The sequence below is a fragment of the Canis lupus genome, chromosome 10 (assembly GCF_003254725.2).
Source record: "Canis lupus dingo isolate Sandy chromosome 10, ASM325472v2, whole genome shotgun sequence".
NCBI lineage: Eukaryota > Metazoa > Chordata > Mammalia > Carnivora > Canidae > Canis > Canis lupus.
Genome location: NC_064252.1, coordinates 21,760,950 through 21,785,377, shown reverse-complemented (window position 1 = coordinate 21,785,377; position 24,428 = coordinate 21,760,950). Strand labels below are relative to the sequence as shown.

General features: G+C 56.9%; 1 protein-coding gene across 3 annotated transcripts in view; it reads right to left on the bottom strand.

The window, feature by feature from the left end:
* Positions 1 to 4,044: 4,044 nt before the first annotated feature.
* PHF21B (PHD finger protein 21B) overlaps positions 4,045 to 24,428 on the bottom strand; it is an 84,292-nt gene continuing 63,908 nt past the window's right edge. For all 3 annotated transcript variants that reach the window (XM_025456732.3, XM_025456748.3, XM_025456738.3), the window contains 9 exons: positions 23,257 to 23,397; positions 15,570 to 15,621; positions 14,397 to 14,473; positions 13,110 to 13,164; positions 12,046 to 12,068; positions 9,925 to 10,083; positions 8,396 to 8,471; positions 7,961 to 8,064; positions 4,045 to 6,182 (listed from right to left, as the gene is read on the bottom strand). In XM_025456732.3, coding sequence (XP_025312517.1) covers positions 5,964 to 6,182; positions 7,961 to 8,064; positions 8,396 to 8,471; positions 9,925 to 10,083; positions 12,046 to 12,068; positions 13,110 to 13,164; positions 14,397 to 14,473; positions 15,570 to 15,621; positions 23,257 to 23,397 — 906 coding nt within the window. In that variant the 3' untranslated portion in view covers positions 4,045 to 5,963. The remainder of the gene's footprint in view (positions 6,183 to 7,960; positions 8,065 to 8,395; positions 8,472 to 9,924; positions 10,084 to 12,045; positions 12,069 to 13,109; positions 13,165 to 14,396; positions 14,474 to 15,569; positions 15,622 to 23,256; positions 23,398 to 24,428) is intronic.

Sequence of the window (24,428 nt, the reverse complement as noted above, 5' to 3'; positions counted from 1 at the left end):
ACTGAGTGCAGAGCCCTACACAGGACTCGATCCTATGACTCTCAGACCACAACCTGAGCCTAGACTAAGAGCCAGATGCTTAGCTGACTGCACAATGGTGGAGGCATCTCTACCATTCATTTTTTTTAGAATGTAAGCACACACACACACAAAAAAAGCAAACTAAGAACAACTTTTATCTACTAAATAATCTACTTAATGGTCGAACTATTGACACTTGTTCTTTGAAATCAGAATCACAGGGTTTCTTAGTTTCACTGCTTTCATTCAAATGATATTTGAGGTCCTGGCTATTGGAATAAGGCAAGAAAAAATAATAGGCTCAAAGATTGGAAAGCAGAGGAAAACCGTCTCTACAGATGACATAATTGTTTATTTCGAAAGCCGAATGGGATCTACAAAACAGCTGCTGTGACTAATGGATTTAGCAAGGTTTCAGAATATAAGGTGTATCAGGGTTCCATCAGGGAAACAGAAACCACACAATAATTTGAAAAAGAAAAGTTTAGTATAAACATCAGTATAAGGACATCTGGGTGGCTTGGTGGTTGAGCATCTGCCTTCAGCCCAGGGCATGATCCTGGAGACCCCGGATCAAGTCCCACATCGGGCTCCCTGGCTGGGTGTTGGGGGTGGGTGTTGGGGCTCGCTGCGGGGAAGTGGCCAGTGGAAGCAACAGCCGCAGTCAGCACCCTCTGTGGCCTGGTGTGGGATCCTCCAGGGGTCCTGTACTGGGGAAAGGGACCCCATCCCACCCAGCAGGCAGGGGGTGAGGGCCACGTGAGCCACAGCTGCCTGAGGTTTGCTCTGTGGGTGGTCTCGCACTCTTCAGTCTCAGACTTCTCCCCAGGATGCGCATGGGTACCCCTGCGGGAGGCCCAGCCACATGCCAACATGTGGGGAGGTGAGGAAGGGCTGAGTTCCACGGGTGGGGAGGGGCTGGATTCCAGGGCTGGCCGGTGTGGTCAGTGGTTGGCTTGTGTTCCTCTGTCTGCCCCCTTGTACCAGGGCCTGGGGCGCCACTTGCCTCTATCTGTCCCCTTGGCCCCGTGCATGGTCACCTGCAGCCCCAGCCTGGCCAGGTGGCTAGGGCAGGAATGTGTGTGCACACAGGCTGGAAGGGTGGCCTCCAACTGTCTGCCTGTGCCCTGAGAGGTGACCAGGGGTCCAGCGGGCAGAGTAGCAGAGGTGCTGGGAGCATGGGCACAGAGCCCACAGAGCCCAGGCTGACGTCACCTGCTGGCTGCATGACCTTGGAGTGCCCCTGCGGGTCCCTGTGCTCAGTCCCCTGGGAGGGGCTGTGACAGGCCGGAGTGGGTCCGGGGAAGGAGGTGGGCAGGGCGAGGCAGGCGTGGAGCCAGCTATTTGGCGGGATGGCACCGTGGGGTCCACACTGTGGGCTGTGTGGGGGCAGGGGGGTCGGTGCTGAGGGCCCAGGCAGGGGCGGGGAACAGAAGCCAGAGGGAAGCAGCTTCCAGACAACCCAAGGACAGATCTCTTAGGGGCAAATCGTGTTCTCCAGAAAAGAGGTTGGGGTCCTACCCCCAGGCCCTGCGCACGGGACCTTATCTGGAAACAGGGTGCCCGACTTTAAATGAAATCATCAGGCCAGTGCGGTGTCCTTGCCCTCGGGAAGGAGGGGGGAGACATACACACGGGGGCAGCTACAGGACGGGGAGGCAGAGGACCCCACAGGCTGCTGGCAATCCGCAGGGACAGAAGACGAGAGGACACAGGGAGAGGGCCACCTGCCAGCCAGGCCTCGCCTGACGCCCCCGGAGGCTGGGAGGAGGCCTGCGACAGGCTCTGGCCCCCAGCCCCAGGGACACAGCCCAGCTGGCACCTTCCGCTGGCACAGAAGGCGTTTCTGTTGTTTACACCGTGTGGCCTGTGGTGCTTTGTCGTCACAGCTTCTAGAAACTCGGTGCCCCAGGGGGAGCCCTCTGGGAAGCGGTGACTCATGGTCACCGTAGCCTTGTGAGCCAAGAGCACCCAGGGGATGGCCATGCTGATGGCGGGTGCTGGGGACCACAGTGGCACGAGGCTGTGGTGGCACGTGGGTACGGGGTCCCCTCTGTGCTGGTGGTGGTGGCGGTGGTGCTGCTGCTACAGGAGGGACAACAGGTGTTCGTGTGCGTTGGGGGCCTTTCTGATGACTGAGCTGTCCCACGAGGGGCTTCCCCAGGAGGGAGGGAATTCTCATCACGTTTGGGAGCAGGGGCGGTGTGGGGGTGCGTCCAGGTTTGGAGGGAATTCCTGCCCTGTGTTGGGGTGCTGGACCCCCCTCTCCTGGCGCCGGCCTTTCTTGATGGGAGCAAGGCGGGCTGGCCTAGAATCCCGGCAGGATGGGAGGGCAAGGACATGGTGCAGCTGGATGCACCCCCTCTGCAGCCACGGGGGCCCTGGCAGCCCTGCCTCTTCCCTGGCCTCAACGATCCCATCCCCGCCCCCTGACCCTCCCTGGCCAAGTGGACCTGGCAGCTGGGCTGGGAGCCGGGGAGCCGGGGAGCCGAGGGAGCAGAGCCCCGAACCACGAGGCAGGCGGCCCCAAGGCTGGCAGCTCTGTCCCAAAAGGCTGCCTCGTTTATTCCAGGAGTATTTACTGGGCACCTGCTGATCGGTGCCAGGCGCTCTGCTAGATGCTGAGAATCAGGAGCGAAACTGCCCAAGTTCCTGCCTCTGTGGAGCAGACGAAACCAAACGGTGAATCACAAAAAGTTGCTGAGGTCTGAGGCCTCCAACAGGGAAGGAGAGGAAGTGTCAGGTCTAATGAGGGTGGCTGGGGACAGCGGCATCGACAGGGGCTTCTGGTAAAGTTCCCAAGCAAGCGGGGAAGTCTGAGAGACGGCGGGGCGTGCCTGGTGAGGACACAGCACGTGCAAAGGCCCTGTGGCAGGAGCATGCCGAGTGGGTTCCAGGTAGAACAGGGAGGCCGTGTGGCTGGAAGAGAGCTAGGGAAGTGGAGAGAGGCGGGAAGGGAAGCCAAAGGGGCTGAGAACACAGTGACTGTGGCCTTGGACACTTGCTGCTGAGCCAGGTGAGCGGTGCCGGCCGGGTTTTAGCAGAGGCACTGTCATGCTGGCCGCTGGGGTGGGGAGGAGCACGTGTTAAGGCCACGGCTGCGGTAGTTGAGGCCAGGTGGCCGCCCGAGACCACGGTGGTGCTGGCGATCCCCTCGGTAGCCGGGCAGGCTCAGCGTGCCCCCACCTGGATCTGCCACATGGGGTCACTACTGACCTTCCATCGGGCAGCTGCAGGGGGGCCGTTGGGGAGGGGCCGCCTGGGCGGAAAGGACCCCGAAAGGAGGAACAGGGAGGCTGAGGGGAGCTTGAGCCCCCGGGGCTGGGACCTGGCCGGAGGAGCTGGCCGTGGGCCGCGTGCGGGGCATCAGCCGGGCTCTAGGCGCCCCCACCCCAAGTGCTGTGATTCTGGGCCAACCTGGAAGCAGCCCAGGACGGTCAGGGACCCCAGCCCCGCCCCTCCCGTGTCCCGGGGCTCCAGCGGGCTGGCCCCTAGCGTCAGATCCCCCCTTGGCCACACCCGCGTGTCCAGAGGACGGGCTCCCCACCTGACGGGGCCGTGTGTAGGCCTCTGAAGCGCCTGGAGCCAGGATGCAGGGGGCCTGGCGCCCCAGTTTGGCTGCTGTCCTGAAAGGCCAAGGACTAAGCCCCAGGGTGGTTGCAGGGCCTCGTGTGCAAAAAAACAAAGAATAATAATAAAAAAAAAAGCAGGTGCTTGTCAAGCAGGAATGAGTGAGGGAGCAGTGTCCACAGCGCACAGCGCCCAGCCTGGTGGGTTTCTGCTGCTGGGGACCATCCACGGGCTGGCAGCAGGTGCACCTGCCACCTTGGGCTGGCGGGTGGGGGGGTGGGGGGGGTGACGGGGTGGGGGGGGTGAGAGGGTGGGAGCAGTGGAGGGCACCCCAGAGCTCTCTCCTCCCTCCCTCCCAGGGGAGGGGCGGGACCTCACCCCCCCAAGTCCCACCTCCCCACCCCGCGGACTCCCGGAGGCCCTCTCTGCTGAAGGCAAGGCAAGCCACGCGTCTTTGAAATCATCAATCGAGTTTAATACATCGTACAGAAGGGAACTACATTGGCATATTTAAGACAAACACTTTTTTTTTTTCCTATTCTCACTATCCACTGGACGGTCCTCCTTGGTCCCAAACACTAAAGTCTCAAGACACGTCGGCAGCTAGCCCTCCCGGGTCCAACCTTTCATAGCCTCCCCTTACATTTTTTTTTTTTTAATTTAATTGAGTCCATCCAAGAAAAACAAACCAACGAAAAGGAACCTGAAGACATTTACATCGCAAGCCACGCGGTAATGCATAATCGGCATCTAGAGTAACCAATATAGAAGACGTGTGTCTCACAGTTCACTTTGTTCATCAATAAAAGAATATAAAAATCTTGTTCAACCCAGTGGTAAGTGTATTAAAATAGATCTGTATCGTACAGCACAGTTTCTCCCGGAGTCGAGAAGATGACAGGAGGGACCATGGCAGTCTGCGGGATACTGGCCAACCTCCCTGCTCTGCACCTGTCTGCGTGCGTGCGCGTGCGTGCATGTGTCTGGGGCCGCGCATGCACACGCGCATGTGTGTTTAATGCAATTCGGCACCGTGTGATAGGCTGGGGTGGGAGCCCGGTGGCTTCCGGATGCTTGTCCTGTTGTGCTATGTCCCCTTGGGACTGGAGGAGCTGGTGGCACACATCCCACCCCGGGGACGCGGGAGCCCTTGTTACGATGATGCGTGTGCGCCCTCCGCTCTCACTCGCTCGAGGAGACCACAAGAGCAGGGACTCCCGAGTCTCCGAAGGCCAAACACCCCCCACCCCGAGGCCACAGCCCCCTCTCCCTCCCCGCCCTCGCCCCCCCCTTCTGAAAGAACCCTCTGGATCTCTCCAGTGTGGCAGGGCCCCCAGGAGGGGTTTTCGCATTCGTACCTTGCAGCAGAGGCTACTGGAAGCAGGAAAAGAAGTCGGCAAGCGTCCCCCCTCCCTCCCCTTCACATTAAATATCTTACAATAAAAACGCCATACAAAAATGTAAAGTTATTTTTTGGCATAGTGTCTGTACTGGCAAGAAAAGAGGAATGGAATACTTTAGCGGCTCTTCGAAAGGAGAAAAGAAAAGGCTTCGGTCGTTAAGTTGAAGGATTCAACCCCGAATAGAAAAACCTGCCAGACGCCTCCCCTGCAGGCCCGCAGCTCCATCCTGCCCCAAAAACTCCATGAGAAAAATACACCGGCGGCAAAGCGAGTCCAGAATGTGAGCCAAGGGAAGGAGGCGCGCGGTGCGGGCGCTCCGAGGACTCGGGGGCGGGGGGCACGCGGAGGCCCTGGCAGGTGGATGCTGGGTCCCTCCCCTGAGGGACCCGCCTCGCAGTTTCTTTCAAGTTCAACAGCTGTGACTCTTAATGCTAATAATACTGACAGACGGGGCCCGTGTTGCGGGAAGGCGCTGGAGCGCCCCTGCCTCGAGCCCCAGGGCCCCCGGGCCCCCGGGCGGGAGGGGCGCCGAGTCCTACCTAGTTTGCTACCCACTGCTCGTCCCAACTACCCCTACTACTCAGCTAGGTCTTCGGGTTCCCGGCTCCCCTCCCAGCCTCCGCCCTGCTCTCTCCCAGGGGCAGCAGGGGGCCGAGGACACAGCTGTGTCTGGGAGCCAGAGGCCCGGGCAGCCCCCCAACAGCCGGGGGGCTGACTGTGTGCCCGTCCGTCACATGCCCACCTGGCTTCCTGGCGTCCCGTCCAGACGTGGAGGGCAGGACTCCATCCCCACCCGTCCTGGCTCTAGGACTTCCGCCCAGTTCCTTCTCCCTTTCCTCTGTCTCTCTCGGTCTGGTTTTATTTTTGTCTGAAATTCATAGTGTTTATGAATTAAGGCGGACAGAACCCTCAGGTCTGGTGAGCGGGGTCCCAGGAACCTTCCGTGGGTGTGAAGCTGGTCCCGCGGGGTCAGTTGTGCCCCTGGGGATGCTGGAGGGCAGAGTGCATGGCTGCTGCTGGGGGTTTGGTCCAGGGCCCGGCCAGCAGCGGGGCAGGGCTGGTGGTCGTCATGGTGACCTGGAGCATCTGCTCGCCCTGGATCAGTCTCAGGAGGGCCCGCAGGCGGTCCAAGGATGACTGGGTGCCCCTCTGCCGGGCCAGCAGGCTCGTCTTAAGCTCTAGGCATTTCTGTCGGGAGGAGACAGGGGCGGGGGGGGGGGGTGTCTCAGAAACCCACTGTGCAGGCATCCTGGGGCTGCCACCCTCTCAGCCCCCTCTCCCAATGCCCCTCCCCTCTTTTGGGCAGAGGCCTGAGAGGAACCAGCCCGAGGGCCTTAACAAAAACCAGGCAGCCACAAAAAACGGAATTGCTGCCAGACACACAGAAGTTTGTTTCAGAAATTAGGCCTAGAAACAGAGGGCTTGGGCAGGAACGTGGAACATTCTTCCTCGTAGAAATCAGGCCTACAGGGACACCCAGGTGGCTCCGTGGGTGAGCGTCTACCTTCGGCTCGGCGTGAGCCTGTGGTCTCCGGATCGAGTCCTTCATCGGGCTCCCTGCATGGAGCCTGCTTCTCCCCTGCCTCTGCCTCTGTCTCTCTCTCTGTATCTCTCGTGAATAATAAATAAATTAAAAAAAAAAATCAGGCCTACAAATGGCAGGCCTGGGCAGGAGTGCAGAACATTCTTCCTCGTGGCTATGCTGCTACCTCACTGACCAGGTCATTCCTCCTCCAGCTGGAGGAAGCCGGGAGCCAGTTCTGGCTCACCCACAGCCGGGGGCCAGCTCTCCTGCCTGCCGTGCTCCTGTCTTTTGGTTGGCTTTGTACACATCGTGGCAGTGCATGTAAGTGGTCGGGACGGCGACCCACGCTGGAGTGCAGGCCACTTGCTGCTCAGGGAAATCACTTAACTCCCTGGGACTCCATCCCTACTCCGAGACGGGAATAATCACAGAGCCTTCTCTTGGGTTATTCAGAGGATTAAGTGAGATGGTATGTTTAAAGAGTTTCACTATAGCCCGGCATTGCCCTTACCATCACCATTACCACCACCCTCACCACCATCACCATCACCACCACCATCACCACCTCATCATGACCATCACCATCACCATCACCACTATCATCACACCATCATGACCATCATGGCCATCATCACTACCATCACCACCATCACCGATACCATCATCACCAACATCACCACCACCATCACCACTACTATCACACCATCATGACCATCAACACTGGCACCATCATTACCACCACTATCACCACCATCATCACACCATCATGATCATTACCACCAGCACCATCATCACCACCATCATCACCATCACCACCAACACTGCCACTAACATCATCACCATTACCATCAGCATTATAACCACCATCATCACACCATCATGATCACAACCACCATCACCATCACCACCAACACTGCCACTAACATCATCACCATTACCATCAGCATTATAACCACCATCATCACACCATCATGACCATCACCACTGGCATCATCATCACCACCACCACCAGCCACCATCATGACCAGCACCACCAGCACCATCATGACCATGACCATGACCATCACCACCACCACCACCACCATCACACCATCATGACCATCACCACCACCACAGGTACCACCACCACCACCACCACCACCACCACCACCACCACACTACAGAAGATAAATCATGTTCACTTTACACAAAAAGAAACTGCGTTTCAGAGACACGGCTTTGCCAAAGACGAAGAGCTAAGTAGGAGCAGAGCTAGGTGCTCAGTTGCTTGATAACTATTTCTTGAATAGATCACAGAGCTGCATTCTCCACCTCCTGACTCTCTGAGTGATGTTGGTGAGTCTGTCTTCTCCTGGGGCCTCAGTGACAGGACAGTGAAGCTCTGGATCTACATCTTGGGGCTCTGAGTGCCCCAGCCTCCTGCCCCCCACTCCCAGCGCACCTTCACGGCCGAGGCCAGGCTCCGGTCCCGCTCCTCCAGCTGCTGGTGCTCGCTCTGTAGTTCACTGCCTCTCTGTAGCAGCTTCTGCTTCTCCTCTTCCTTGACTGGCAAAGAGAAGGCCAGGTAAGCAAGCAAGGTAAGCAAAAAGGCTGGCCCGTGGGTGACTGGGAAAAGCAGAAAGAACCCGAGGTCTACGCCTCCAGGCCATCCTGGCCATGTCCTCCTGCAGAAGCCAGTGGCCCTGGCTGCATACACAAGGGACCGGAAATGACATTCTCCACAGCCCCTGCCCTGCACACAGGACCAGTCACGGGGTCCCTCTTTGCAGAGCTCTGGCTAGGTGCAGCTTCAGACAGGCCCAGAGTGAGTCCAGAGGACGGGGTTGGGGTTGGGAGAAGGGAGTAGGTGCTTCTCCACATCCCAAGGCTGTCTTACCCGTCTTGTGGGTGACGTACGAGTGCACAATGGCCAGCATCCCGGTCCAGGGCACACCATCGTCTTTCTTTAAGGCCTAGAGGGCGGATGGGGAGATGAACAAGCAGGCAGGCCAGAGCAACCCCAGGGGGAGGCCCAAGCTCTCTGAGCTCTAGGGTCCTCAACTGTGATGGGATGGGGCCACCCCTGCGTCGTGGGCTGCCTCACAGAGCTCCCTGAGGGCAGGAACCTGCTTCTACCCAGGACTCCCAAAAAAGTGCTGGTTGGAGGAGGGTCCATTCCTTCTTGACTGAGTGCATACATGAATGACCGCCTGTCTTCTTCCCTTGTCCTGGGGACCTGAGGGCAGCCCCAGGCACGCCAGGGCCAAACCGAGGGCCCAGGGAGGCCCCACCATCGTGCTAAAGTGGGGAAGGGAATCTTGTTCCATCTTCCCTCAAAGAGCTGTGACCCCCCGGGGCAGTCACAGTACAGGGGCTGGTGGCTCCCACAGGAGACTGTGACATACGGCCCACTGTACCCATCCTCTCCCTAGGTCCCCGGGATGCGAACCCACGAGAATCAGTGTTTTCTGAAATTAAGATGATTTCTCTATGATTTTTATGAGTAATACATATACATTATATAGTGAAACATCTTTCACCAAAAAAAAAAAAAAAAAAAAAAAAAAAAAAAACACTGCTACTTCCCAAACTGAGTCTAACACTTGGAAGAATGTCCCCTGGTGTTTTTTATTCAACCTGCAGCTTTTCTTGGGGAGCCGACAATTAAACTATACAACCACTATAAAGCCTGGTGTTTTCATTTAAAAAAACAACTTAGTTCCATATAAAGAACAAATCCCAAAGAATCACAAAATCTTGGCCAAGATCGTTTTCAATGTCCACATATCGCACTCGGTACACACGCTGGAATTTATTTCGCGGTCTCCTAAGTGCTGCGAGGTAGCTGTATATGTTCCTGTACAAATAAGGGACGGGAGGCTTCTTCGTACACAGAGTTTTATCCGGATTTGGATTATTCGAGACTACATTCCCCAAAGCTAGATTCTGCGTTGACAAGGTACACAGGTTTCTAAGGCTCCTGATAAAATCCTACAACGTGAAGAGCGTCTGCCTCCCTGCATCATCACCAGAAGGGAGGGTTACTGTTTTCTCAAACTGGCTCGGTTTTGTGTGTTGGCAGGGAGATGGAACACATCAGGCATCACGGTTTTTGCGGTTTGCAATGTTAGTCCAGGTCTCCCCAGGGGGCCTTTGGGGTTCAGAGGTGGTCGGTGGGTCAGAGCTGTAGAGGGACGTCTGCTCAGTCACGGCCCGTGGGCCTCAGCTGGCTGTGTCTAGATGGCCACAAGGGGGGCGCTGCTGAAACCCTACAGTGCCTGGGCCAGCCCAGCAGACCATCCAGCCTCTGAAATGAGGTTTGGGCCGCCCCCCGAGCTGTGCCGGGGGTGGGGGGTCCCCTGGGGCAGGGAGAGAGTCAGGGTGCGGGGGGGAGAGCCCACTGCCTGGCAGCACAGCCTCCCCTACCTTCTGCTGGCACTTGGGGCACAGCCACACGCCCTTGGGCGCCGTCTTGAGGGGCGGGTCCAGGCAGCCCAGGTGGTATGCCCCCGGGCAGGTGCCGCAGGGCTGCAGGTCGGACCCTCGCTTGCACGCGGCGCAGTGCTCATCGTGGGTGATCTCACTCTGAAAGAGAAGGGAGGGCGGGAGGCGGGTCGGCAGGGCCGGGAGGGAGCGGGGGCCCCCCCGGGCAGTTGCCACCCCGACCTGCTCGTGCCCCACTGTTTCTCAGCAGCTCTGGGAGGGGGAGGGATGAACCCGGGAACCGGGGGGACGAGCAGCTGCCTGGCAGGTGGACTCAGGGGCACCACCTGGGCCATGTTCACCAGGGCCGGGGTGTGGCCCGGCTGAGACTGGGACACGGGGTGTGGGTGATGGCCTAGGAAACAGGTCCTAGGAAACAGGTCCCCCGGGGCCCCCACGGGGCCACATCCCAGCGGAGCCCCCGGCCCGTGCCCCCAAAGCCTCCCTCCACACGCTCTTTAGGCACACACGGCCTTGGGAGGCCCAGGGTCACGGTCCTCTCCCGTCCTCCTGACGGCACCTTGGTCTAACCGGGCATCTCCCAACACCCCAGTGGGTCACTGCGCTCCTCTGAAGCCACGGCTGCAATGTGGGCTAATGACACCTGCCCCCACAGGATGCTGGGAAGATGAACAGTGCAGGGTACACGAAGTACAATCCGTGAAGGATCCAGGCAAGGAGGAGCTGACTCTTTCCACAGGATAAAGGAACCTCAAATATCCCTTGTACGGTCACCCACCCCTTTGTTTGCTCAGTTCCTACTTGCACACCTGCAGGGACGGGGAGCTCACTACCTTTCCAGCCAGCCGGCTGCACTGTGGACAGCCCTGACTGGGAGACAGAAGAGCCTCTCATAACCCCTTGCCCCCCTAGCCTGCGAGGTCTGAGCAGTTTCCCACCACCCACGAGAACACCTTCTCCAGGTGCATGATGTCTGTCCTCTACCCGCGTGTCAGCAGCGTCCTCTGACGTCAGAGTGGTGAAGGGCCAGAGGGTTCCCATCCGGAATGACCCAGGCCACAAGGACAGTGGACCCCAAGCCACCCCTGGCGGAGGGGGCCGCAGCCCGAGATGAGGCCTAAGAGACCTGCGGTCACCTCCCATGTCAGTGCAAGAGCCCAGGGAGGGTGAGCCACTGGCCCAGGGTCGCTCAGAGAGCTGGGGGCAGGAGCACGACCAGCATCGGGCACTCCCGCCTCGAAGCCGATGACCCTCTGGGACTGGGGTCTGCGGAAGTGGGACTCTGCTCAAGGCATGTCCTGCGCCCGTGTGGCTTGGGTGGTTTGCATGCAGGTGGCCGGGGGCGAGCGTGGGGACAACCAAAACCGACCTGTGACACTACACGGCTCTGGTGGCAGAAAGCACAGTGTAACCGGAGTTTATGCCCAACCCCGGCTGCTGCTTGGGGGCCTGGCCATTATGGGCGTGCGGGGGCTAGAAGGTGCTTTTAGAATTAGATCCAAAACTTTTTTGAAAAATGAGGTCACGAGGCGCCTGGGGGCTCAGTCGGTGAAGCGTCTCCCTCCATCCAGCTCAGGGTCCTGGGGTCGAGCCCCATGTCGGGCTCCCTGCTCAGTACAGGGTCTGCTTCTCCCTCTGCCTCTGCCTCCCTCACCCCCACTTGCACGCTCTCTCTCACTTGCTCAAATAAATACACAAAATCCTAACAACTGAGGTCACGACCAGCCCGTGTCCTGGGAAGGAGGTGGCTGGCGTCGTATAGGATCCCAGAAATGCAATCCTGGGGGGTGAGACCCTGAGGATTACTAGGTCTGACCCTCACCAGGTGGGCAACAGGGCCTGAGACAGCCAGCTCCGCCTGGGCTCCCACAGCAGAGCTCGGCCGCCAGCGCCTCCTCCTGGGCCTTGGCTCCCGGGTCCCTGCGTCCCCAGGAGTGTGGAGAGAGCTCGTGCTTGACCCCGTGGGGATGCCCGGCCCTGCCTGGCAGGCTGCGCCACGGAGCCCGAAGGCCCTCTGCTCGCCCCGCCCCTGCCAGGAGCACCCGTACCTGCACCATGGAGAGCACACCCCGCCCCCCAGGTGTGCAGGGAGGGGGCACCTACCTTCCAGCAGGGGTCCTCATTGGCTAGCACGGGGAAGAAGGGCGGAGAACACGTTAGTGGGCGCTGGAGGAGCACCAACCAGGAGTGGAGGCCACGAGGCCCCGTGTGGCAGGGGTTCCCACCCGGGGCATGATGGGAGCATCACAGGCCCCGGGATACCTGGTCCTCACCGGGGCATCACAGGAGCATCACAGGCCCTCGGACACCCTGTTCTCACCAGGGGCATCATGGGAGCATCACAGGCCCTGGGACACCCTGTTCCCACCTGGGACATCACGGGAGCATCACAGGCTCCAGGACACCCTGTTCCCACCTGGGGCATCACGGGAGCATTACTGGCCCCGGGACATCCTGTTCCCACCCGGGGCATCACAGGAGCATCACAGGCTCCAGGACACTCTGTTCCCACCCGGGGCATCACGGGAGCATCACAGGCCCCGGGACACCCTGTTCTCACCAGGAGCAAGATGGGAGCATCATAGGCCCCCGGACACCCTGTTCTCACCAGGGGCATCATGGGAGGAGGGATCTCTGCCCTGGTCATGGCCAGGACCCACCGTGGCACGGCAGGGAGCTGCCCAGAGGGGGCATCATTCTAGGATTTCTCAGAGAAACTTCTTCTCGACTGTGGTTTTTGTTTGTTTTGTCTGTAACCCAGTTCCAGTAAGTGACGCCAAACCACTCAAAACAATGATGGCACAAAGCAAACGGTCTTCCTTGCCGTCACTGGGTCAGAGCTGTCCGCGGGTTACACCGCCCAATGGGAAGGACGGAAATGCTGGGCAGGTGACATCGTGCTGTCACGTTCAGCCCTCGTGTCGCTGTCCCAGCTCTGAGCCCCGGCTCTGACACCTGCCACACGGAGCATCCTCCCCAGAGGAGATGTCGGGGCAAAGGAGGCCGCGGGGGCTGGGAGGCACCGTCCCCCAGAGAGCAACTCCGTCCCACCGTGGCCGGGCCAGGCCAGCCGCACGCAGGCCGGGAGCAGAGGGCCACCCAGGCCGACCCTGCCCCGGGCCCCGGAGCAGCCCTGGCCGCAGAAGCCACGGCCCCGTGGCGCTTACCTCTCGCTGTGAGGAACAGGGGGGTGTTGAGATAGTTGGATGCCAGCCGTTTCCTCTGCAGGGGACCGGAAGCAAAACAAAGCCATGTCACGTGGAGCCCTCCTTGGCCACACGGCTCCTGCCCAAGGTGCCCCCGGGACAGGCCCCACCCAGGGGACGCAGGGTAGGGGGGCGGCGAGGAGTCAGCACCCAGCCTCCCCCGAGGGAGGCTTGGGATCCACCGCTGCCCCCTACCCCGTGGGTACATCCGCCTCCCTCAGGAAGGATGCGTCAGAGACCCCAGATCAGGTTTCTGGTACATTCTAAAAGGGGGCTTGAGGCACAGCCCAGCCTGTCAGACCACAGCTGGGCATGGCTGTGCTGGGGCGGAAAGACGGATGACTGACTACGCCCGCCTCTCTCGGGGCGGCCGGGCCGCTCTGGGGCCTATGTCGTGTCCAGGGTGAAGGGTCACGGCCGTGGGCGGACTCTGGACTCGTGCATCAGATCATCCGGGCCCGGCCCTGGGCTTCGGACCCCAGGGTGTGGCTCTGCGCCCAGAGCGCCGGGTGGTTTCAGCAGCGAGCACGCAGAGGGCACCAGGCCCTGTCGGTGACATTCTTACAGAAGGGCCACGGTGCTGGGGACACCCATCTCGGGGACCAGGCGCGCCCAGGAAACCGAGTAGGAAGGTCTCGGGTATTGGGATGGACACTTGGGACGTGTTCTCTGCTGGGGAAGCTATAAAGCAGAGGGAGGGGGCGGCTGGCATGGGGGGTGGGGGCTCCCCGAACCCGGGTGATCACCGCGCCAGGCGAGATCCCTCTGTCCCCGCAGAGTTCATGAGCCACGGACTCGGGACAATGGCGCAGAGTGGTCACCGCCAGGGAAGGTGAGGGCAGCAGCCCCCTGAGCCTCCTGCAGGCCCCTGGGGACACGGCTCGGCTGCAGAGAGCTGCCCCACGCATCGGACCTCACGGCCCTAAAAAGAAACTGCTTCCGTGCTGGGGGACGATTCTGGGGTTGCTCCCCAGCGTCTGTGACAGGCGCCAGGCCTGATCATTGGGGCGACGCTTCTGGAAGCTGGCCGCACCCCGCACGCGAGCCACGCTCCCCCCTGCAGCCTGAGTGGGGAACCCAAGGACGTGCGGGTCTCTCGTGTCCGTTCCCCGATGTTATTTGCCATCACGCCCTGAACTCCACTCCCCGGGGCAGGTGGGGCAGGTGGGGGGGCCAGCCCGGGGGAACCTCCCCGCCCGGGTGCAGACCCACGGGCCCCTCACGGGTGCAGACCCACGGGCCCCTCACCTCGGTCTCCAGGAGGCCGCTGTAGGCAGGATTGGCTGTGCTTCTTCTCTTCCGCTCTTGGCGTTTGCTCTGGATTTCTGGAAAGGCCCGGACACGGCAGTTACCGGTTCCACCCTGTCCGGGGAACCCCGAGCTCTTCCTCTGCGAGGCCCGGCTGTCCCTGTCCCCTCCTGCCCAGCATCCCCGCCCCTGAGCGGCCCCCGAATCGCTCACTCCGAGGCAGACAGAGGTGCTGGCTGCGGGCCGGAGGGTGGCGGGGACCCACTCTCGCCACGGGCTTCCCCGTGTGCCATCATCCCGCCTGGCCCGTCTCCCGTGGGCTGCTGGCTGGCTCCGCGCACCTGCGAGGACCAGGTACACCTGCCGCTAAGGTAGCCTCTAAGGAACGGTCCCCCCTCTGCCTTCTTTCAGCTTTGCCTGCCGGGTGGAACCTGTGACCGGTTTCCCTGGTGCAGCTGTTTTGACTTTTTTTCCTAACTTGTCTTCTGGACCTAATTTCTCCTTCCAGATCCTTGCCGCCTCGTTCGTGTTCCACGTAAGGCACCCCAGAGCCTCCGTGGAGGCAGACAGGGTCCGCATAAATAAATGTCGAGGGTTTCACAGGCGGGGGTAGAATTTTTACAAGGAGGATGATTTGTAAAAATCGTCATGACAGTCACGAGCGTATCAGCAGAGCTTTCTTGTCCTGGCGCTCATGGCAACGCTGCTAAGTTTCAAGGTGTCGTTCTCTCCTCGTGTGGCGGAAGAGGAGACCGAGGTTCAGGGTGGAGGGAGCTTGCCCGAGGTCACCCAGCTCTAAGAGCATGATGGGGACTCAATCGCAGACTTTCTGATGTGACTGGGAGGGCCCAAGCCTGAGTGGTTAGCAAGTGGCAGGGCTGGGCCGTCGCTCCAGCATCCCCCCCCCCCCCCCACCTTCACTGTGCCCTGTGCCACAGGGGAGCAGGGGACCCCCGCGGTGCCTCCGCTGAGCCCAGGAAGTGCCATGGTGGGCTTGGTGCGGACAGCCACAAAGCCAGGGAGAGAGAGCAGGACGGCTTTCTTGGTGTTTTGCTGACAGCCTCTGGCATTTGGGACAGACGCCCCAGAAGGCGGATCACTCGTGGGCACTGCCCTCCCCCGGCCACCACCCCGTGGCCACCACCCCAAGCCTGCCACCGCGCGCGTCCTTACCTTCCAAGTGTTCCGTGGTGACCAGGCCTAGAGCTACCATGAAGGCGATTTTCTGAGGGAAGGAAACAGAGAAGTGTTAACACCGCTGTGCACGTTCATTCATTCATTCATCCATTCAGGCAAAAAGTGTTTGCTGAGCACCTACTCATGGGGCCGGCTTCTCTCTTTCGGGTTTCCTTAGTTTTTACCTACTGTCTGTTCTCTGTCCCAGGACCCCACCCTGCACCTAGGTGCTGTGTCTCCTTAGCTCCCAGGGGCTGTGCCAGACTCGCAGGCTCTCCTTGGTGGTGGTGACCTTGACAGTTTTGAGCTTGGGCTGGTCAGGTGCTCTGTGGGATGCCCCTCTGCCGCGATCTGATGGCTCTCGTGGTTAGACCGGATCATGGGCTTGCAGGAGGAAGACCACAGAGGTGACGTGCCCTTCCCAGCCCGCGTCTCCATCTCCGGGGGTGCGTGTTATCAAGGTGACTCATCACACTGATGATACCTGGCGGGGGCGCCAGCGGGTCAGACGCCTCCATGGCAAAATCCCTCTTTCCCCATCCAGTCCACACTGTCCTCATCAACTGGCCGTGCACCACCCCCACGTAAGGAGCTGGGAATTATGCTTTTTTTTGGCCATGGAGACTAAAAAAAGAACTTCTGTGTAGGAGAATTTATCATTTTTCTCTTTCTCAGTGTTTCGATTTTTGAACCTTAGCTCTACAGACTCAGGTTATAAAGCAAGTCACTAATGTCTTGACTATCCATTTATATATTTTCTTTTTTTTTTTAAAGATTTTATTTATTTATTCATAGACACAGAGAGACAGAGGCAGAGACACAGGCAGAGAGAGAAGCAGGCTCCATGCAGGGAGCCCGATGTGGGACTCGATCCGGGGTCTCCAGAATCAGGCCCTGGGCTGAAGGCAGCGCTAAACCGTTGAGCCACCTGGGCTGCTCTGCTGTTTACATTTAAATTTTGACCCATTTGGAATTTGCCCTGGTGGACATGGTGTGAAGTAGAGATTGCTTTTATTCCGTATGGCTACGTCTCGTTTGTTCCAATTTCATTTATTGGAAATTCCATTGTTCCACTTTTCGCTGGTTCAAGGAGCCCCTTTAATGGTATAGTAAGTTATCACGTGCACATGTGGTCGTCTTCTGTGTCTCTTCATCCGTTCCTACCTGCGTGGGACCTATGGTGGCACTGGTGGGGTCATAGCCTTCCCTTTTCTTCTTGCTCAGCATTTCCCTGGCTCCTCTTGCTTATGGTGTCATGTGAAATTTGGAAACCATGAAGGAGACGGAGGTATATTTACTGGGATGATGTTAAGGTGATAAATTAACTCAGGGCATAATGACGACTTTGTGATATAAAATTTTCCTCTCCAAAACCGTGGTGCGCCTCTCTGTTCTGCCTTTGGGGGTTTCGAACTTACCCTCCAGTGGGTATTGACTGTTGCCAGTATGTTTATTCCTAGATTTTTTTAAAAAGATTTTATTCATGAGAGACAGAGAGAGAGAGAGGCAGAGACATAGGCAGAGGGAGAAGCAGGCTCCATGCAGGGAGCCCGATGTATATAGGACTTGATCCTGGGACTCCACGATCATGCCTTGGGTTGAAGGCAGGTGCTAAACCGCTGAGCCACCCAGGGATCACTATTCCTAGATTTTTTTTTAAGATTTTATTTATTTATTCATGATAGACAGAGAGAGAGAGAGAGAGAGAGAGAGAGAGAGGCAGACAAAGGAGGGAGAAGCAGGCTCTATGCCAGGAGCCGGATGCGGGACTCAATCCTGGGACTCCAGGATTGCGCCCTGGGCCTAAGGCAGGCGCCAAACCGCTGAGCCACCCAGGGATCCCCTATTCCTAGATTTTTAAAAAGATTTTTAACTTACTCATTGAGAGCGAGAAAGAGAAGCACACACTCAACAAACTGAGCCACCAGGTGTCCCTAGTTTTTTTTTTTTTTTTTTTTAAGAAATGTTGAAGGGAGGCAGAGGGAGAGGGAGAGAATCTCAAGGAGGCTCCCTGCTGAGTGTGGTGCCCAACATGGAGCTTGATCTTAAGATCCTGAGATCACGATCTGAGCCGAAATCAAGAGTCGCTCAACCAAGTGAGCCACCTGGACACCCCTATTCCTAGATATTTAATCTTTCTGTTGCTACTGTAAATAGGATTATCTATAAGGCTTATAACAGGTTGCTCTGTGTTTCTGTGATGATCGACGTTTTACACTAACATTAACCCCACTGCTGTGCCAAAACCTGTCTGTAGTATTTTTTTTTTTATTGATTCTCTTAGGTTTTCTACATCTTTGCAAATAGCAACTACCCACTGTTCCTTTCTTTCCTTTTTTTTTTTTTTTACTTCTACACTGTTAAAAATAGCTCTCCTCCTCAATTTGTCAGCTTTCCATGATATTCTTTGACTTGCTGCAAAACAAACCTCAGCCACTACTGGCCGAGAGCTCACGTTGCCTCCCACCTCCCGTGCTCTCCCCGCAGGGTTACAGGTGAAGTCTTCGGACATTATCAGAGAACGTAATAGCTGCACTCTGACCTGACATCCTTATCCATTTCAGTTTCACTGAGCTGCCACCCCAGGGCTGTTCCCAGAGATCCCCAGCTGTCACTCAGCCAACTGAGGTTGAGCCAGGCCCATGGAGCAGCATTTCTCCAGCTCTTGGGCAGAACTGAAACCTCCTATGTGGAGCCTTTCAGTCCAAAGGCCAGCTTGGCTGGACATAAAAGCCTTGGCTCTTCCTTTGTTTTCTCAGGAGCTTGTAGATGTGGTTCTACTGTATTCTGGATTTGAATGCTGGGTGGAAAAGCCAGAAGGCAGGCTGTTTGCCCTCATGATGTGATTGCTTTTGCCTGGATGTCTTCCAGATCCTTCCATTTCTGTTGCAGGCCAGTGGTCGTGCTGGGTTTTGTGGCAGTGTTGACCGTTCTCCCCTGGCGCACATGTTCGTTTTCCCTGGTGCCTGGTACCAGGGACACAGTCCATGCAACATGCACATAAGTTGTCTTCAATTTTAGTAAACTTTCTTGAATTACTTAAAAAAAAAAGTCGAGAAGCATGACCACACCATGGAATGTGTGATCCATAAATTCTCTCCTGGAAGGTGTGTGCTCACATGAATGCAAGACTAACAATTAATGTGGCCATGGAGCTGCCACAAAGGGCATTCTGGGGTCCAGTAGATTCAGCCAATAGTGGTCCAGGCTGTGGTTTGGGGCCACCTGGCTTCAGCACTGCTTCTGGGCCCTGGGGCTGAATGCACGGTGGCAGGGACTCTAGGGACCCCCTACCCCCCAGTATTGACACCTTCCCTTCCTTGCTGGCTCCACCTGGAAAAGACTGGGCTGGGCAAATATCAGCAGCATGGAGACCAAGCTCCCGCCTCCTGGCCCTCCATCCAGTCTCCCCCTTCCTCCACAGGAGGTAACGTGACCCCACATTCACTTGGGGACAGAAATGGGAGCCAACTGCCTACACGGTATAGCCAAACCCATATCACCACAGGTCTTATGGGAAGTGTCACTTCCTCTACTCTGGGATCCCTTCTGGAAGCCTATACTTATACATCTACTGTGTCCTCTTTGCTTGTCATTGTAGAGATCACTCTTCAATGTTTAAAAACTCATTCTTCCTTTTTAAATTTTTATTTTTAAAGATTTTACTTTACTTATTCATGAGAGAGAAAGAGAGAGGCAGAGACACAGGCAGAGGGAGAAGCAGGCTCCCTGCAGCGAGCCCGATGCGGGACTTGATCCCCGGACCTTCGGATGGTGACCTGAGCCGAAGGCAGATGCTCAACTGCTGAGCCACCCAGAGGCCCTTCATTCTTCCTTTTTTACTTGGGTGCACTTTGCTCACTTTTGCCTCTTCTGCCCCTTACTGTGTCTTCTGCTGTGTCTAGGGTCCCCTGAGCTCATCCAATTCCGTTAATTATTTTCACGATGGTTTTACTGCTTTTCCCTTTTTCCAGCTCACACTTCATTCTCTCTGGTTTGGTGGCCATTTAGCCATCTCCTCCCTAAGCCTTAGGAGCTTCTTCTTTAGTGGTGGTGATTTTACTGTTCTCTTTCTTTGAATTTATAGTAACATGTTGATTTTTCTTTTTTAATCTAGTGAGTATTCTTTATTTTATGGTAAAAAAATGCAAAAACTTGCCTGAGTATCCTAAACATACAAGTCGTTGCTACAGTATGCCACAAGATTAACTTCATCTTGAATAAATGCAAGCTCCAGATGCTGACTCTGTCAGCCTTAGTGGGGGCTGCTTCATGGATTCCAGAATTATGTCCACAGGGTCTTTTTGGGTACGACTCCTTCTTCTCCTTATTTTGCATTTTTGTTTTCTCTGCCTCCTGCTCACCTCTCTTTGGGGGAGGACTACCATCACCTCGGCCTTGGCCCCTTCTCTGGGGGCAGCTGTGGCCTCAGGCTCAACCTGGCTCCTTTCTGTCTTGGAGAACTCTGGGGACCTACTGCCATGTGTGAGTCGCCCCCTCTCCTGGTCACCCGTACCCGACTGTGGCCCCGGGGCCCGGTGGCCTGAGCATCAGTTCTGCTTACAACTGGTGTTTCTGGGACACAGCAATGCACAGCTGCATCTCTGTTGTCTCTTCTTGTCACCAGCTAGACCCCAAGACCTGACCTTGACTCCACTTACCTGTACTCATAACCTCTGTCCTACCTCTGTCCTACATTTTTCCTTAAGCATTCCTTTCTGACTTACCTCTTAACTCAGGCAAAGGAAACCCGAAACCAGCCCTCAGGGGATGGCCACTGCCCAGACTACCTGGACCATCTGACCTAAACCTGGCTCATGCCTGTGCAGATGGACCATGAGTGACTGTACTCCATTAAGGTACTAAAATTTTTGCAGTACTGAAATCTCTGCTCATGGAGGAGCCTCAGCCCCATTTACATAACATGCAATGTATGTACAGAGTGTTTCCTTAACACACATGCAAGATCTTATGCCCTCCTCTATGTACATATGATGACAAGGCTTCCCCATCTAAATATTCATCCTAACCCTAAATAAAAGGTACCCATTCACCCTCTCTTGGATCTCTTTATTTGCTGCAAATAAAGTTTACTTTTTGAGACCACACCACCTGGTGTATCTGACTCGCCAAGAAGCAAACTCATTTTCCATTAGATTCCTACATTTTATTTGTTGCTGCTGTGGGTTTGCAGGAGAAGGCTGCCTCTGAGTCAGAACCCAGAGCTGCCCATGATGGATTTGAGAATGGGGGGGGGGGTGTGACTTGGTTATTTCTGAATTTTAGAAACATCCTTCTAACTGCCGGGAGAATAAACGGGGAGGATTCCATCTGGGCATGGGGAGCCCTAAGTCTGGGGAGGGATGGGGCAGGAACAGGGACATGGTAACAGGGATGGTGTGGAGGAAGGAGCATCTGTGTGCACAAGTCTTTTCCAGAGAGGTGACTGGGCCTGGGGCTGCCATCAGGGTTTTCATGGGGCCAGGATCCCTGCTCTGGCTGCCCCCCTGCAAGGCACATGCTGATCTGAGGGCCAATCTCCGTGAGATGCTGCCCGAGGCCAGGACTACGGGTGGCACAGAAAAGGCCACAGTTCTGTCCTAAAGGCAGCCACGGGCCTCGAAACAGGGAAGAGTGGACAGAGCCTTGGAGTCATCCTGGGGTGCTGGTAAACTCGATGTTCCTTTCCACCACCAGGCTGGCCCATCAGGGGCTGCTCGAGCTCCCAGCTGTGGCGTGCAGGGCTTGCACACACTGCCCCGGGAGCCACCAACTGTCCCATCTGATGAAGTTTCTGGGCCAGTGGCTGCTCAGGCCTCAAGTGCTCCTAACTTGGGCTCTTCGTGAACAGGTTCAAAGGCTGCCACAAAGCCCCGTGTCTGCACCACACAACTGCTCCCAGACCTCTTTAAAAAGAAAGTTTAATAAGGATTTTTACACCAGGACATGTTCTAATTACAAGTTCTATTTAAGTCATTACACGTATTTACACTAATTATGTAGTTAAATGTAATTATACTAATTGTATAAATGCACAATAACTGGCTTCGATGTACTTTGAGAGAACACAGAGAATTCACCCAGAAAACCTTGGAGATTGCACTGGGTGCAACGTGACCCCATGGGAGGACAGAGGGGTGTGCATGTGGGAGCCTCGGGCTGCGAGCCGGCCCGGGGCCCAGCATGCACACAGCAGGGCTCACACCACCCCAAGGAATGGTGCCTGGGGCCACAGCCCAGACTTGGTTCCATTTCAGCCTCAGGGACTCAGAATCTCCGCAGGCTTTTTGGACACGTCAAAGGACAATAGTCAAGTCACTCTCCTGCTCAAAGATATTCCATGGTTCTCCACTGCCCAAGGAATAAAGATCCCCCCCCCCCCCGCCCCCGGCAGCCAGCATGCAGGTCCTCCAGGGTCAGGTCCCGATGCCTCTCTGACTCTGTGTTCAGAATTTCTCATGCATACGAGCTACCCGCGCTCCAAGCAGACCAGCTGGCATGCATGTGATTGCCCAGGCAGTGCCCTCTGTGCCCACGCCATCCCTCCCGCCTCCGCCCCGGCCCCACCTCTCCCTGACCCTGCTGACCCCCCGCCCCCCGTCCCTGTCCTTCCAGGTGCAAACACGCTCTCTCCTTCTCCCTGCACCTCCCAGAGCTCTGATTTTGTAGTTCTCTGAGGACGCTTGGGATTTTTTTTTCACCAAAGCTGAAGTCTTAGTGGTCATGCCAGGAGCAGTGAGTGTCCCTCGGGCCAGGACTCCACCCATCCCACCTCAGGGTCCCTACCCTCAGCACGGAGCCTGGCGCGGAGCAAACTCTATGACACGTCTGACGAATCAATGAAGGGATGAATGGATGAAAGACTGACTTCTTTCCATAATGACAGCATGTTGATAAAAAGAATCATCAAGAGCCCCGGGAGTCCACACAGGGGCCTCTTCTGCCCACCGAGGTGAGGTGGTCAGGGAAGGCTGCCTGGAGGAGAGGATGCCTGAAATGAATCTTACTGTGGGATGAATAAGAATTTGGTAGGGACAGAAAAGGGGGCCGGGTGATGGCAGCTGCAGGGAGAAAGGCCCAAAGGGTTGACTCTGGCGTAGGATGCAGAGGCTCCAAGCAGGAACACGAGAGCGGTCGCCGACTAGGATGGCGCCACGAGGACCTATCTGTCCCGCCACCATCATTGGAGATGGAGGAGGTGGTACTAATATGCAATTTCTTGAAAGTTCTACAGGTACTTTCAGGAGTCAGCTGCATCTCCCGTGTCAGCCTTGACTGCCTCTGACTTCCAAGGCATTTGAGGTCCTGCTCTCCCCACCCTCAGCTGCTCATGAGTGGCCACGGGCAGGGAGAAGGGGCAGGGCCATGTGCTGTCCCCTGACAGGGGAGACCCTGACCCATGGGATCCTCCCCACCACACCACGAGGAAGGAAGAATTACCACTCCTATTACAGACATAGAAACTGCTAGTAATGTGGCCACACGTGATGCAAAGCCAGGCTCCTGGTTCTAGAAGCTGGGCTAACCCCTGCATGTTGTGAGCAAATCTGTGAGGTGCAGGGCTGGGGATCCGAGGCTCCCTGAGCAAGTCCCCCCCACCAGGAGCTCCCACTGAACAGGGCAGCTGTGCCCTGCACCGTTGTCCCCGCTTCCTACGGTGACCCCCAGGTCCCAGCCACCCTACCTCGGGGTTCTCCTGGCTCGGGGGCCAGTCCTCCTTCTTCTTTTTGGTCGCCTGAGCTCCCTGAGATGGCTCTTCCGTGGGCGGCCGCAACTCCCCCGTGCTCTCCGGCTGTGTCTGTACTTGAGGCTGGATGATGATGACCTGGAAGATACGGCACTGAGGGTGAGGGTGAGGGGTGGCAGCTGGGGAGGGAGAAGGGAGCTAGGAGGGCCAGAGGGGTGGGGGCCTCGGAAGGTGGGATCACAGAGGTGTGAGGAGGCTGGCACCAAGCCCTCTAGTCCTCGGGGTGCCTGCACCCCGGGCGTGTGCCTCCAGATAGTTCTTTACACGAGGGTCTGCGTGAGACTGAGTCCGGTTTAGGAACCAGAGGGGCCTTGGCTCAATCTTGTGCTACTGTCACAGCTCAGGGAGGTCACTTTGCCTCCCTGAGCCTCAGCTTCCTTGCAATCCTACCTCCAGGGAGGTCACGAAGATCCGGGAAGTGAAGACTCAAAAGAAGTTGGTTTCTTTATCTCTAGCTCAAGTGCAGGTAAACTGAGGCCAAGAGGGCTCAGATTTGCCACTTGGGGTCATGAGGGCTCTGTCTGAGTGCCTGCCCAGCCTGTCCCCTCCCCAGCCTGCCCCTCGGGCGCCCAGGCCATCGTGTCTGAGACCCTCAAACCTGGCCTGGGGTGGGGAGGTGGGGGTGGTAGGGCTACCCGGTCAGAGTGGCCCCACTTCAGCCAGCTGTCTTCGGGGTTCCCAGCTCTCATCTGGTTTGATCGAAGGGTCTGAGGCTGAGAGGTCCAAAAGCAATGCATGCAGCCCAGCCCCTCCCTGGGCCGGACTTCCCTCCATCGGTGGCTCAACTACTTTATTAATTTTGGGGGCGAGGGATTGGGAAGGAATCATTATCTTTCATGAATCCAGGGGAAGGAATTCACCAGGAGCAGTCAGCCAGGGTCTCGCCCAAGCCAGGAATAATTGGAACTTGTATTTTCTTTCCCCCCTAAGAACGTGACTGTCTTGTGAATTTGAAGCTCCTAAACAGGAAGAAAAAATGCATCTGTTTTGCTGCCGGCTTAAGGGAGGGCTCTTTGTTCGCCTTTGTATCACAATTTTAAAACCCCAGAATTCTCTGGATGGAAAAAAAATGCCCCTCTTTATATTCATGGGAAGAAAAACATTAAGAT